Source organism: Rhinolophus ferrumequinum, chromosome 2 (assembly GCF_004115265.2).
Source record: "Rhinolophus ferrumequinum isolate MPI-CBG mRhiFer1 chromosome 2, mRhiFer1_v1.p, whole genome shotgun sequence".
NCBI lineage: Eukaryota > Metazoa > Chordata > Mammalia > Chiroptera > Rhinolophidae > Rhinolophus > Rhinolophus ferrumequinum.
In genome coordinates this window covers 79,310,044-79,325,338 of record NC_046285.1, presented here as the reverse complement: position 1 = coordinate 79,325,338, position 15,295 = coordinate 79,310,044, and the positions used below count along the sequence as shown (strand labels likewise).

General features: G+C 33.0%; 1 protein-coding gene across 1 annotated transcript in view; it reads right to left on the bottom strand.

Moving 5' to 3' along the window:
- Window positions 1-15,295, bottom strand: part of KPNA4 (karyopherin subunit alpha 4) — a 57,368-nt gene that overhangs the window by 21,029 nt on the left and 21,044 nt on the right. Inside the window, exons 2-8 of the mRNA XM_033129729.1 lie at window positions 8,555-8,599; window positions 7,644-7,733; window positions 7,504-7,533; window positions 7,358-7,410; window positions 4,125-4,220; window positions 3,541-3,626; window positions 1,618-1,704 (exon numbers count right to left, since the gene is read on the bottom strand). Coding sequence (XP_032985620.1) covers window positions 1,618-1,704; window positions 3,541-3,626; window positions 4,125-4,220; window positions 7,358-7,410; window positions 7,504-7,533; window positions 7,644-7,733; window positions 8,555-8,599 — 487 coding nt within the window. The remainder of the gene's footprint in view (window positions 1-1,617; window positions 1,705-3,540; window positions 3,627-4,124; window positions 4,221-7,357; window positions 7,411-7,503; window positions 7,534-7,643; window positions 7,734-8,554; window positions 8,600-15,295) is intronic.

Genomic DNA, 15,295 nt, shown 5'->3' with positions numbered 1-15,295 from the left:
GCTGCTCACCTATGTTTTATGCCATCTATAACACTAGAAGCCTAAGTAAGGGTTCTTTAAAATACACTGTGAGCAGAGAACCGCTGCTTTTGTCTTCTCTCTCAATGGTACTCTCAGTTTAACAAACTATCATGTAATAAAAAAAAGATGTGTCAAAATACTATTAGAAAATATTCATAGAATTTATACTGATGACCCAATATCAGAGCATCAAGAGGATTAACTATAAATTACTCTATACACTTAGATAACTAAGTCAAAATAAGGGAGGACAAAGAACCAATATCCTACTGGGCTCTATCCCAAATCTACTGAAACAGAAACTCTGAAGGTCCAGGATTGTGTGTTTTAACAAGCCCTTCACATGATTCACATATGATTCTGATAACGTGCTAAAGTTTGAAAATCACTGGCCTAGACAACTGTCAAATTTAATTTCTGTATCTAGACTGCCACCGTAATTTCTAGTATGAGATCCATGTTGAAGTATTACATTCCATAACTGAAAACACTTTTTTTTGCACTACAATTCTTGGAGATAAAATGCTTTGTTTGTTTTCCATCTGTGTATTCTAATTAACTCTACAATGTCACTGGAACTAAAAACCAAAGATCAAGATGCCGCAGTAATAATTCTAAATCTAAAATTTGGTATAAAAGCAAAACAGAGAGGGACCTCGGATACACAGATGGCAGCATTCCTAATAGCAATATATTGTATTCCAAGAACAGTTCACAGAAAAATTCCCTTTTGAAACTCATAATCATGGGACGCTAACCATCCCTTGTCCTTCCACATTGGCCTCCGAAAGGCTAATAAAAAGGAGGCATATCAAAGCAATTCTGATTACTTCCATGGAAGAACAATAATGAATCTGTGGCAAAAATAAACTTTAACATCAAGGAATACAGTTCAGACCTCAGATTTTTTCCATTCTCCACTACAGTTTTTTGAATTTTTGAGATTGGGTAAAGTGTAGGCTCTAGTTAAAAAAACAAATCCTTGAAATATCAGAACTGTCTTAAATGTGCTTCCTACAATTGTTTATCAGATAAAACCTAAAAGTATGGTAATAATGATGTTCAACATTTAAGAAGGCTGTCTGCAAGTTACAGATACCTCCTGCATGATGATGACCTCATGACGATACTGGATGACATTATTATATTTTAATGTACTAAAATCCATAAGAGATAGAAAATTTTAACTCAGACTCTTCTCAGAACTGCCAATATGGAGAATAATTTTGGTTTAAGTTTTGCCTCCTCCTTTTATTTCATTAATATATTTTCTATGATAGTGGAGAGAGCCAAGGAATAAAATGGATCCCAACATAATAAAGGAGGAATAGAAGATTTAAATCATATACATATTTCATAATTATTCAAATATACTGACTATATACAAAAAGGTATTACGGTTATCATAAGCAACAAAAATGGTCATTGAGTTTACTAGGGGTTTATACTTAAACAGCTGTAATTTCTGTAAATGAGTTCATAAAAACTTGTACTGAAAAAGACAAACTGTTTTTTCTTTTTGACCACTAGTAGTCATTTTTATTACATAGTATATGAAAACAATTGTTGGACCAGTACTACAAGTTTATGACAAACCTATGATATTTCCCAATGCCCACACTGCTTGCTCACAGACATTTTGATGGGGTGAATGGAGAAGCCTCAGGAAAAGTGGCACAGCATCTAAAGAAAACATAAGATCATTTAAGTCTTAAACATAGTTATATATCAATTATATCTCAATAAAACTGGGGGGAAAAGGTTAAAGATACTACATAATCTAAACCAAAATTCAATCTTGCATTTTTTGCTGAAATCTCAAAAAAAAAACAACTATCAAAAACATATTTGAAATATATCTTCGTTACATGATTTTCATTAGGATAACAGTAGTGGAAAATTTCTGACTAGCAGACTACTTATTTAGCATCAAAATGGCAGTTTTAGCATATAAACAAATATCAAGTTAAACTAGTAAAATTTCATTCACAAACCTCAATTTAATTCCCATTTAAAGATTAATTCCTTATATATTAAGTCTATTTTTAAGTTAAAAAAATAAAGAGTCCAATTCGTAAAGTAACTTGTGAATACAGAAATTTAAAATAGCATCACATAGGTCTTTAGACAGACCAGGGATTCCTGTGTCAATGGAGATCTTCTGAATCAGAAAGTGATTCTGTTGCTGAACAACAAGGATGGGAAACAGATAAAGGTTTGTATCTTAACAAAATACTGTACTGAACTTTCTTCCTTCTAATATCACTCTGAAAAATGCTATTTAAGTAGATATAGCTCAATCATGCTTATTTATAATACAAAGTAATTAATGTATCCATTATTTTTGGGATACTAAGAAAGACTAATGGTGTTAAAACAAATTCTAGGTGTCTTTTCTAATCTTTAAAGAGCACATAAACAGAAAAAGAAAGAGAGCAAGTAAGGGATTAAGACATTGTTTTGAGATTATAAAATTTACTAAACAGTCAACCATACAAAACAAAACCAAAAATCCCCAAAAGAACAAAAATAAAACCACCTGAACCTACAACTAAACCAGTTTTATTAAGACTTACGGTAATTAATTATCTTCTACATAATATCACAGTACAAGTATCTACATAATAAACTGCTTACTCACACAACATTTTTGTTCCCCTTCAAAATCATGTAGAAGTTAGTGCCTAAGATTTTAAGAAGTTTAGACAAGTGTACTGCTTACACACTTGAAGAGGATTTAAGAAGTGCCTTCTTTAAAATTATTAATTTCTTTGGTAGAAGAATCAAATAGTATTCATGAAAACAATATATTCAAGTTATTACTTCCAATAATAATTTCCTACTTACATTTCTAGGAACTATTATAATAACAATGAAAAAATATTTGAAGCCATTCTTTCAATAGAATCACTTTACAAAAGATTTTTCTAAAATGCATGATAGAAATCTCATTAAGAGGCCCAGAGGCAGTATAGCAATGGGTAAAACACCTTTATTTTAATGATGTCCTATAAATAAAGAGTAACTACAATAATGTAATCTGCTACTACCGTGTTTCTTCGAAAATAAGACCAGGTCTTATATTAATTTTTGCTCCAAAAGACGTATTAGGGCACATTTTCAGGGGATGTCTTATTTTTTCATGTACAACAATCTACATTTATTCAAATACAGTCATGTCATCTTCTTATGGAACTCATCCTCATAACGTACTAAATGCGTCCGTCTGGCTAACGATCTTAACTGGGGCTTATTTTCGTGGCAGGTCTTATTTTCAGGGAAACACGGCATAATTAGGAAGTGTCAGATTTAGAAGCAAATTAATTTTTAGAAATAGAAAATGTCGGTCACTGGTAAAGATGATCAAAGTAACATACTTAAGTTGGCCTCTTTCAACTACCTTGTGTGTTATTAAATAGCTATTATTTTATAATATTAATAGCTCTACTCTTTTTGTAGAATCACTGTTTATTTTTTACTTAAAAAAAATCACAATTTTATCTTTAATAACGAACTTACTGGACTGAACTACTGCTTGAGTTTGTTCAGAGGTTCCAGATGCAATGTTTGTCAAAGCCCATGCAGCTTCAAACTGTAAAGAAGGACTACAAAAACAAATAATTTTAAACAGTAGGGATTTTTACACTTGCCCAACTATCTACCAACAATTCCTCCCCTCTAGAGCATTTCAAAATTGTTGAATATTTTGTTTCAAAAGGTATCTATGCATCCAGCACTTCTTCTAAACCTCCAATGGCTATTTAAAATATCTCTTGTATAAAAACCTCCTCAGGTGTCCTAATTTTTAGTAAGAAATCTTTAAGATACCTGCACATTACTACCCAAACAGTTTGGCCTACCTGGCCAAACTATTTCTTGCTAATTTTCAGAGCTCAAAGGTTAAATGTATCATTCTCAAGTTCCTTTTTGGCCTTTACCTTCATCTCTTGGTGTAAACACACCTCGCATTGTTTTTCACTTTGGCTTTTCAACTTCATCTGGTAGCCCTTTTCTTTTTTATCTAAAGATCACACTAACTACTAGAAAATCTTACGTTCTGTAAAGGATATATCCTAAATTATTTCTTAAAATAATGTACTTACTTGTCATCTCTTTCAAGACAATGGACTAAAATAGGCAATATTCCAGATTTTATTAAGTCATCAATTGGTGGATTTCGATCGCTGGACAAAAGTTTCCTACAAGAAATACACAAATACTTTGTGAGACTTAATCACATATAATTACCGTATTTTTCCATGTATGATGCATACTTTTTTGCCCAAATTTGTGAGGGAAAAGTAAGGCTGCACATTATACATGGGTAGTACTAATTCCATATCTAAAACATAAATTCTTTTATTTATGCTTATGAGTTAAAAGTGTAATAAATAAATGCTAATATTCCTTTACAATACAAAAGACAACTACCTAAATATAAACAAATAAAAATTTGAATTAAAAAATTAAACGAAAGATTTTTTTCCCCCTGAAAGTTTGGGCCAAAAACATGGGTGCGCATTATACACGGGAGTGAATTATACACGGCAAAATACAGTAAATTCAAATTCGTATTTGATAGAAATTACAACAAAATCTGAATATTTGGCACACACATTCTTGCTCAAAGTTATTTTTAAATTTATATAACGCAAACTTTTCTCTATTATAAAAAGATTAATTTATAAATTTATAGACAGTAATAATTAGGAAAAAAATGTAGACAGAAACCACTTTATCATTTTTTTATTAGTACAGTAATAACTTTATTCCCTTACTAAAATCCCAAATGTGACTTATAAAAAGACTACATGTTTTATGTGTGTTACCTTTGGGCTTAATTTTGAGGTTAGAGAAAAAAAGTGGGCAGACTCCTTGAACATGTCATTTACCTTGCTAAGAAAGGGATTAAGAGGTCACCAAAATATCCCAAATTATTCATAACAGGTCCTACAGAATCAAAGGGCAAGAGCAGGTAGGCTGCTGGTACAGGTTTATAGCTGATACTAGTGGTCCTGCTGATACTTCATCCTACTGTACATACAGAATCAAAGGTCATAAAAGCTCAACAACATTCTCACCTCAGTAGCTAAAGTGAACTGGAATAAGCGTAGCAATTCATAGGAAAATATCCAGAGAGGTATTAGAGATATGAAGGTGAACAAGACAGACACATCTTTGCTCTCGTGGTACTCAGTACCCACGTACACATGTGGTAGACTGCAGGTTTAGCTGATAAGCCCTCAATGTGGCCTATTCCACATCTTCACCCATTTGAATCCCCTGCTCTACTATACTGGAGGTGCCAAAAAAAATGTATACACATGACTTGTATTCATCTTTGGTATCAGTATATATTGAATATTACAATTTTAATACAGTTTTTTCCTTTCTTAAAATGTGTATACATTTTTTTGGCACCCTTTATATAAAGACAATGTTTAAGGAAGCATAAAATCGTTCCTCTATATAAACCAAATGATGGCTACTTATTCACTTCCCTATCAATGTAAACCCCTTGACCTGGTTTTAAACCACTCCACAAATTGGCTCCATTTTACTTCACAAACTTTATTCTCTGTTATTCAATAATAGGTCAGTTGTCAGTCTTACCATTTCAATCTCATTTCCAGGCCCTTCACATCCTATTCTCTGTACTTGGAATGCCCTCTTTTCCGTCTATTCAAACTCTACCTATTCAAAGTCCATTTCAATTTCTATGTTTTTATAACACCCTCCCTGAATTCTAAATTCTCTGAATTACTGAAAAAATATTTACACAGCATACGCCTACATTTGCTGTGGAGTATCACTATTTTTACAGTTTTGCCTTTCTAATTAGGTTCTAAGTTTTTTAGAGCAAGAATTATACCATATGCTTTTTCGAAGTATTTTCCGTAACACACAGCACAATTCTAAGCACAAACTAGGAAATAACCCAGTTTGTCTTAATCAAGGTACCAGAGTTAATAAAAGAAAAGTTTTTTATTACTCCATTGGACATTCTTAAAGAGAAACTGCCTTTTTCCTTCGAGTGCATAATGATGTAAACAATATCTACAAAATATAAAATCAATTTTTGTGTCCTAGTCTTGATTTGTGCTAAGGTGCCGGCAGTTTTACCCACAGCTGCTTCTGTAACATCAATGTAAATTTTAACACAGTAAAGAAAGGCAAAGTCTTAGAATCATTGTGAAAATAGGTTTGATCTTGTATAACCCCCTGAAGCTTTCTCTGGATCTCCTAGGGAAATTTTGAGAACCCCTGCCTTAGGGATTTAATTATCTTGCAGAACTCATATTGAGAGGAGCTGCTCACCTCTGACAATGGTGAACATATGTATCAATTTCTTGATCATTCCTCCTATAAACATTAATTTGCCATTTTGAGGCGTGAAAATTTCTGTGATTTTCTTAATATAAAACACAGTTCTAAGTTCTTTAGAACTGTAGTGGGCAACACTGTAGTTCTATAAGTTCCTTATCTGTTCTAGGTTATTTGAAGTGAATACACAAAAGTAGGAAAACTCTATAAACATAAAGGGATGCATGCACTGGATAAAATATTGGATGGATCAGTGAAATCTTTTTCCACTTTTGACATTCTATAACTAGGATCAATTTCTTGCTTAAGTGTCTTTCCTACTGCTAATCACAACACAGGATTATTCTTATATTTATAAATATACAATGTGACCACAATATTGTGTACTATGATATAACCATGTCTTCCCCAACTATTTAATACAAAGGTCTCAGCAATAAGTTTTTCTGGTTCTTCCCTTAAAAATAGGAGAGCATAGGTTTTATAACAGAAATATACAAAATAACTTAGTATTTCTACCTGGAAAGAGAATGGAAGTCTCTGTAGCCCTAAACCTTAACGTCCACTTGCCTATATACTGCTATATAGTAAGCTCATAACTCTATTGCTTGATCAATATCCTCGTATTGTGAGAAGAATTAGCTACCTCTGGGCAGGATCTGAACAATCTGAGATTTTATTACATTAAACCTATTAATCAGTAAAAAGTAAAGCTTTATAAATAATGTCTTCCTATTAGTCTATAGCAATAACCTGTTAAATCAACTTTTCCCTAAGCAGCTGTACATATCATGTATACTAAAGCTTCAGTGTATTTGTGAGTTTAGAAAATTGCTACAAAATTTCAGTACTCTCAGAGAGTAATTTTAAAAGTACATTCAGTTGGTCTATGACTGTTCTTATTGTTTGTCTTCAAAGTTAAGTATGACTGACATGACTATGTAGTGAAAACACACAACAGAACTCCTGTGTAAGTTATAAAATTTATATATGTCCTCAAAATTTAACTTACCTAGCAGCTTGAACTGCACTTAATTGAATTCCTTGGTTATCACTTGAAGCATTCTATAAAACATAAAAAAGTTTCAATGTAGATACACAATAATATAATTAAGTCCAAGAAATATAATAAAAAAGAGGAAAAATAACTCAACTTACTTGAACAATAGCTTCTAGAGAGGTATTTTGCTAAGAAAAACGTTAAAGAGAAAACTAAGTTAAAAAGTCACCTTAAAATTCTCTGTTTATATAACATCGTTCACTGGTAGCTTTAAATGACCAGAATTACAATAGCTTACCACTCTATAATCTCCATCTATATCAGAGTCTTCACAGATATCTTCATGTGGTACATTCCTTCTCTTTAAGAGATGTTCGTCTCTTTTATTCTTAAAAAAAAAGGCAAAGAAAAAAAAAGAACTCCAGTTAAATAAAAAAAAGATAAATACTTTCATATAAAGGTTAGGCAACCCTGTGCCTACAAACTGAAATATGAAGTGCCTTTTGAAACTAAAATGCAAATGCAGAAAATTAAACCAAATTGTGAACACCTAAGCAACACTAATTTGAGCCCCAAACCCCAAATACTACATTTTTAATGAACCGTGCGTGACCTATGTACAAACTAAAGAACAAAAAAAATTTTGATTAAAAAAGATAGTGTACAGTTTAAGCCAGAACCAAGCACATATTTATTGAAAAGTACTAAACCATTGTATACATCATCTGGGAGATTCTCTTTATCACCTAAAAACAAAGTCAAAGCAAAAGTCAGGCAGTTTAAAATCGGACAAAAATCAACATTGCCTTACAAAAATCAAGGGCCACTTGAATTTCACTTAAAATGTTTGGGACAAATTTAAAACTATATTCTCAACTACTTTAATACTGAAAAGCTGATGAAATTTCTAAGTAACAAGTTCCTTTCAGGATATAACTACTACAGTAAACAGGAATATACCTATGACTTATACTTTATATAAACCATCAAAAATTACAGAAGAAGAAAGCATTTGATAACTGTATCTCTGTTTTTGGACAGTGGTCAAGTTGTATCTCGCCAACTTCAATAGCATGTCAAATTTGGTCTTTCGGTTTTCAAAAGAAAAAGAAATGCTAAGCACTTGAGATTAATATACCTTTGGTATCTTCTGTATTTGCTGTAACGTTGTTAGAATGCTTAGAAGTACCCAATATTAATCAGACTCACCTTCCTTAATTCAACTACAACTTCATTTCGTTGTCTTCTCATAGTCTACAAGAAATTAAAGAAAAATATTTTTTAAAAACTACAAATTCCATCACCCAGAGAAAACCATTTTAACATTTTGATGTACACCTCCTAATCTTTTCTTTAGTTATATATCTACATAAGGTCATATTTTACTCATAATAAAGATATTATATTATATAGGAGATTTTCTATCTTCATTTCATATTCACAATCTCAAATATTAAAACTTTCTTTGAAATTAATAGATCTATAATACTGGATATATAAATTTTAAAAACTGTAATATAAAATTATAAAGCTACAAAGAATAAAAGAACTCATAATCTCAACCCCATATGAACCATAACAAGTTAAAAATACATGTACAAGGTTAGTAAACTCAACTGCTTTAGGAAAAAAGAAGGGGAGCCTCCTGCACATTCAGTCTTTCTCTAAAAGTAAACACTGGTAGATTTACTGTGATTCTAACACACCTATTAATTCAGTTCTTCACCTTATTTTTACTTTATTTATAGATTTCAGAGATCTCCCATGGTGGTATACGCAGACATATGAGGTGTGATAAAAAAATACGATGAATGTTTAAATTTTAAAAAATTTATTACAATAAAAGACACATTGCTATTAATTCCCCCCAAAATATTCCCCCTCGCTTCGAACACACTTATCCCATTATCCCTGCCACTTTCTGAAGCAGTTCTGGAAGTCCTGTTCCACGAGTGTCTTTACTTAGTTGTGCTGTTGTGGCTGCCTTGATGTCATGAATCATTTAGATTTTGGAGAAGAGCCAGAAGTCCCACAGTGCAAGATCCGGACACACCGTAATGTTTTTATTTGACAGAAATTGCCATATACCAGAAGCGATGTGTGACAGGGAGTGTTGTCATGATGGAAGATGATTTGTGGCACACTTTAAAACACACCTTCTCTCACCCATAGCTCACACCTGACTGACTGTAACTAACAAGTTGAAACTTGTTAGTAAGGTTCTACGTGCCACTTCCTGTATTGAAGATCCCTGCCTTTCCGTTGGATGGCACTCGGCAGCAGCATTCTCCATAGTTTTTGATCAATGGTAAGGCTCCGTGTCAGACATTGCTTCTGGTATTCGGCAATTTCTGTCAAATAAAAACATCACGGTGTGTCCTCATCCACCTTAATATCGGGTTTGGTGCTATGCAACTTCTGGCTCTTCCCCCAATCAAAATGATTCAGGACATCGAGGCAGCCACAACAGTACAACTAAAGACACTCACAAAAGAGGACTTCCAGAACTGCTTCAAAAAGTGTCAAGAACAATGGCATGTGTTCAAAACAAGGGGGAGTATTTTTAGGGGGGTTAATGGCAATGTGTTTTTTACTGTAATACATTTTTTCTTTAAACATTCACCATATTGTTTGATCACACCTCATATTTCATTCGTTCTAACAACCACATAATTATTCTATCATGTACTGTAACCACTTAAGTTCTTTCTATATATGGGTTCACCTCATTCTTTCTAAGGACTGCATATGCCAAGACAGATTAAGTGGCAAGGGCAAATCACAAAGTAATACTTAGGGGTCTAATAGCTATTTCAAGTTCATGTCCAAAACCAAACTTCTGATCTTTAACAAGCATACATACTCTATGCCATCTCATATGGTTTATATGGGGAGTAATATAGGTTCTTTGTACCTTTGTATTTTATAAGCATGCTACTGTTCAAAAAATTTATGATATATACAATATTATAGGTCTACGAGTAATTTCAAAGAGAATTTCAGCAAATGGCAACTCCATCCCTCCAGTTGCACAGACCAAAAATCTTGGAACTGTCCTTGATTCTTTTTCTCTCATATTACACATTCTACTGTTAGCAAATCTTATTGGTCCAACTTTCAAAGCTTCTCTGAAATTCCAACTACGTATCACTACCTCCTCTGCGACAACACTGGTCCAACTCTGGTCCATAGATTATTGCAGAAGCCTCCTAACTTGTATCCCCCTTATACTCTTGCTCTCCATCTTCTTTCCCAGTCTATTCTTAGCATGGCAACCAAAGTAATCCTTACAGAGAATCTCAATTTTTGTGCGCCATGGACTCCTTTGGGAGCCCAGTGAAATCAATGGATATCTTCTCAGACAGTGTTTTTAAAAACAGAAAAGAAATAAGTAAGATTACAAAGAAAACCAATTATATTGGTATATAGTTGTCAGAAATATACAAATATGAAAACAAATTATAATATATGTGCTTCGTTATCACATTAAATGAATGTAGCAGTGGGTCTAATAACGACAATAATTTCAAAGTAATGATGTCCAAAAAATGGTATTTCAGGATATCTTGCAACAATAACGGGATTTTTATTGATGGCAACAAGTCACAGGTAACTTTAGTAACTACTGAAGCTTATCACCTACATCATTAAGTATAGACAAAAAAGGGGTTTTCTATGGAAAGTAACCTCACAGGATGATCTCATTCTAAATTCCTAACTGGGAAGGTCATGGTGGGTAGCCATGCCTGAGGCACATAACTTTTTTAGTAAAATGTTTTTCTTTGCCTAAAGCAAAAACTGTTTCTGAGCATTTAGGTTAACACACCCTTGAAGTGCCAGGAGTAATAATACCCCTTGAAGGCACAACCATCTTCAAGAAAGCACATAATCTTAACTATCCTGTAATACAATCCTGCCTTGCTTTCTCCCACCCTCACATAACCTTCCTTAGTCCCCCACCAACCCCCCACCCCCGCACCCCCTCCCTTATTCCAAATGCATAAAAGAAACTGCAAAGTTACTATCTGGAGCTTTTGAGATCTTGCTTCTTGGCAATTGTCATCAATTTTGGCTCAAATAAAACAAGAATTCTTTCCACTCCCCAGTCACTGCCTCTCAGCCCTCCACTCATTCTGCTGCTTTCTCACTAACTTTGCTATCCCTTTGCCACACTGGAAACACTCTCTCTTCAAGGCCTTCATTATACAGCAACTTCTAAGATGGACTCCAGAGCCAAACTGGGTTCAATTTTTAGCCACATTCCTTACTAGCTCTCCATGCATCAGTTTCCTCATCTATAGAATGAGGATAGTAAAAATACCTTTTTTCATAGGAGTACTGTAAGGATTAAATAATATATATGTAAAGTTCTTAAATAGTCCCTAGTATACAGCAGTATATGTGTTAGCTATTATTATTACTGCTATGTCCTCAGGTTGTAATGCTCTTCCCTTACTATATGCAGTACTTAACTCTCTCATCTTCAAGTCTTTCAAATGTCACCTCCACGGTGAGGTCTTCCCCCACCTAACCCTCTAGCAACTCTCCATCTGGATACTCTCTATCCCCCTTCTCTGCCTGGTTTTCTCCATACCATTTATCACATTCTAATGTACTATATGTAACTTTATTTGATTATTCCCCTCACACCCCACCAGAATATAAGTTCTCTATATAAGGAATAACATAAGTATTATTCTTTCTCAAAATGTACTGGTTAATCTTACATGTGCGGAAATCTTTATTTCAATTTTGGACCAAACCAATTAATTATATCACTAAGTGACACTTTGGTGATCATTTTGAGGTTTGGTACAGACAGGGATTTAAAAAATACGAAGACTCAATTTTTTAAAAATACTAATAAGGCTGCAAAATGAATGAAAACTAGTCAAAGTACGTATTACAAGAGTTTCAACACTCATTATAGTTTAACCATCATAGCCTTAAGAGGTAAAAAGAAATAGTTTCTTTTTTACAAATAAGGAAACTGAGGTTGAGAAGTTAAATTCCTTGGCCAAGGCCACAGAGATAGAAGTGGGATAGCCAGGATTAGAATTCAGTCTCATACAAAGCCAATCAACCATTAAGCGATACTGTCTCCCAGAAGTCTTCAAGTCAAAGAGTTCAGGCCAATTTTAGAGCCTACGGTTCATACTTAAGCAAAAGTACTATTATCCAGACAATGGGATATTGTATCACAATACAAAAACAATAAATTAGTAAATAAAAACAAAACAACTATGTTCTATATCTAACACAAAAAACACAAAATAAAATGTGTAAAATATACTATTTAAAAGATTGTTCAATAAAAGTTAGATTTCTGAGGGACAGAGACATTTTCAGTCTAAGAATTAAAGTTTTTATTAGTAACTACTCCATCTAAAGAAGTAGGATTAAGGTATGTGGGCTTTAACTTCTTTTTAATAAAGCAAATTATTAAATCCAAAACAACTGCTTATTTACTGCATACAAATATTTTATTTACACCAATTTTTTTTCTTCCCATTACAGTGCATCTTATTTATTAAATTTGGAGTTTCTGATAATTTGGAATAACAAAAAGGATTTATCAAACCAATTTAACACTGTAGTTGTGACATAAGCCTCAGGCTACTACTACTTACAGAAATTTACTTGCAAAATAAGAGCTATAACAATCTCTTTATTATATAGAGCAAGAGAGCAAGTTTTCTTCTCTTGGGGAAAAGCTATTGCCTCAAGGTAAAAAGAAGACTGAATGAAACAGTAGAGAGACACCCTATGCACCAGCCTGGTAGCATTTATCCATGATTTTTATTGCAAAAAACAAATGCCTTTAAAGTGGTATTAGATATTTAAACATTTTCAACTCACAACTCCATCTCCAATCAAGAAGGACTTTTATTTCTCTGGAGTCCCATGAAAGGGGTCTGTAAGGCTTCTTTTTCTAAATCTCTCCTTATCTTAAAGAACAGGGTTTTTATATACTACATGTGAATATGATAGTTGTGAATTCACATGACCTACACTGATGCAGTGAGCTGTCAATTCGAATTCCAAAAGGCTGCCAAACTGGCCAAAGGCTTATTTATAGGCCAAAGCACTGTCTAAAGGACAAAGCTGTATATGGGGGGTTGAGGTGGGAGGGGGAGGCAGAGAAAGGGACTGGGTAAAGAGTAGAGTTCAGACAGATCACCCAGAATTTGTCTATTTCTTTGCTTGTAATACATTTACAAAATTCTAAATTCAGGGAAAAGGGTAGGTGACGTCAAAATATTCAAACAAGTGAATCTTACGGAACACAGAAGGTTACTTTTATCTTTTAAAAAACGCAGTTTTTAAATTTAACGAATAATTACTGCGTGTCCATCACTATACTAGGGTCTAGGGATTAAACACTTTTTCTGCTCTTAAGGGTCTAGTACTTTTTTTCCAATTAGTGGCTACTTAATTTCTAAGTCACTTTTTACTAATATATAGTTTTTCTTTAAAATTCTAAAAACTATTAAGACATGATGATGCAATAATAAACCGAACAATATGAATGTTTTAAAATTTTTTGAGTAAAAAGTTTGAGTTTAGATCAGTACGGACTCAATCTAACTAGAGAAAAGTATTTAAAGAAAATTCTTTCTAAAGTTAGTCATACAAAGGATAAGGAATATAATGCTTTGATTTTATTTCATCTAGCCTGATTCCATCATACCCTAGGAACGTTAATACTTAGGTAATAGGACAAAAAAACAAAAGAAAGTAAAAATTTTAAAAATTAATCAGACGAGATCTTTTGTGGGGTGATGGGATATATTCTAAAACTGGATTGTGGTAATGTTTGCACAACTCTGAAACTTGATTAAAAATCATTGAATTCTACGCTTGAAATATGTGAGTTTAATGCAAGATAAATTACATCTCAATAAAGCAATTTTTAAAAGTTACACACACACACACACCCTCCTCCCCCAATATGGATTACTACTGTATTACTATTTAGAGCCTTCTGGAAAGCATTCACTCAATCATTCAAATATTTATTAATCACCTATTTGCCAACCACTAAAAAGTACAAACATGAACCAGACATAGTATATCCATGGCCTTAAGGAGATAATACTTTTATGACACACAAAAATAATAAAATAGTAATAAAGCCTTAACATTTAGAAAACAAGAGTGCCAAACACCATTCTAAACATGTTACTTGATTTTACTCATTTAATAAATGTATTATAATGTGTACACTGCTCTTGACAGCAGAGAAACTAAGTAATAAAGATGAAATATAAGCTGAATCTTTAAGACTGAATGGAAATTCATTTAGAGACAGGCATTCCAGGTAGAAAATAAGAGCATATACAAAAAGAGACAATTATAAAAGATGGTACATGCAGGATCTGTTGAAGAATGTCAGAATCCAGGAATGGAAAGGTAGGGAAGAAGCCAAATCAATGTCAGGAAAAGCTAACCCACAGATTTTCAGAGAAAAGTGAGTTACTGGTGTTTTCAACCGAAATGGCCATCACATCCTAAACATATTTGGTAAGTACAACAGCTGTTCAATTCAATAAATATGGTAAACCAAATGCTAAAAATATGCAAGTCTATTTTCCAATTCCTTTTCTATTTCTCCCTCCTTTCATTTCCCCTTGATCTCTTCAGCAGCAGGCATTATGATGCTTATTTATGCCTTTGCCAAATACTATATATGTTGTCAAATTGCATGTGATTAGCAAATAAATCCCAACTTTACATATACGACAATAAAACAAATTTTAAATGCTTATTGTCAAATGCTTACTTAAACTGTAGATTTATTTCTCAGCGATAGTATTTGCTCATAGTAAGAGAAAAGTTGTAATTAGCACTACTAGTGATGGGCAAAACTCTTCATGAGCAGAATCAAGTTCTTATCTCTAACAAGTAAACACTATTGATGATTAAGAAGACTTTGAAAGTAAACTCAGA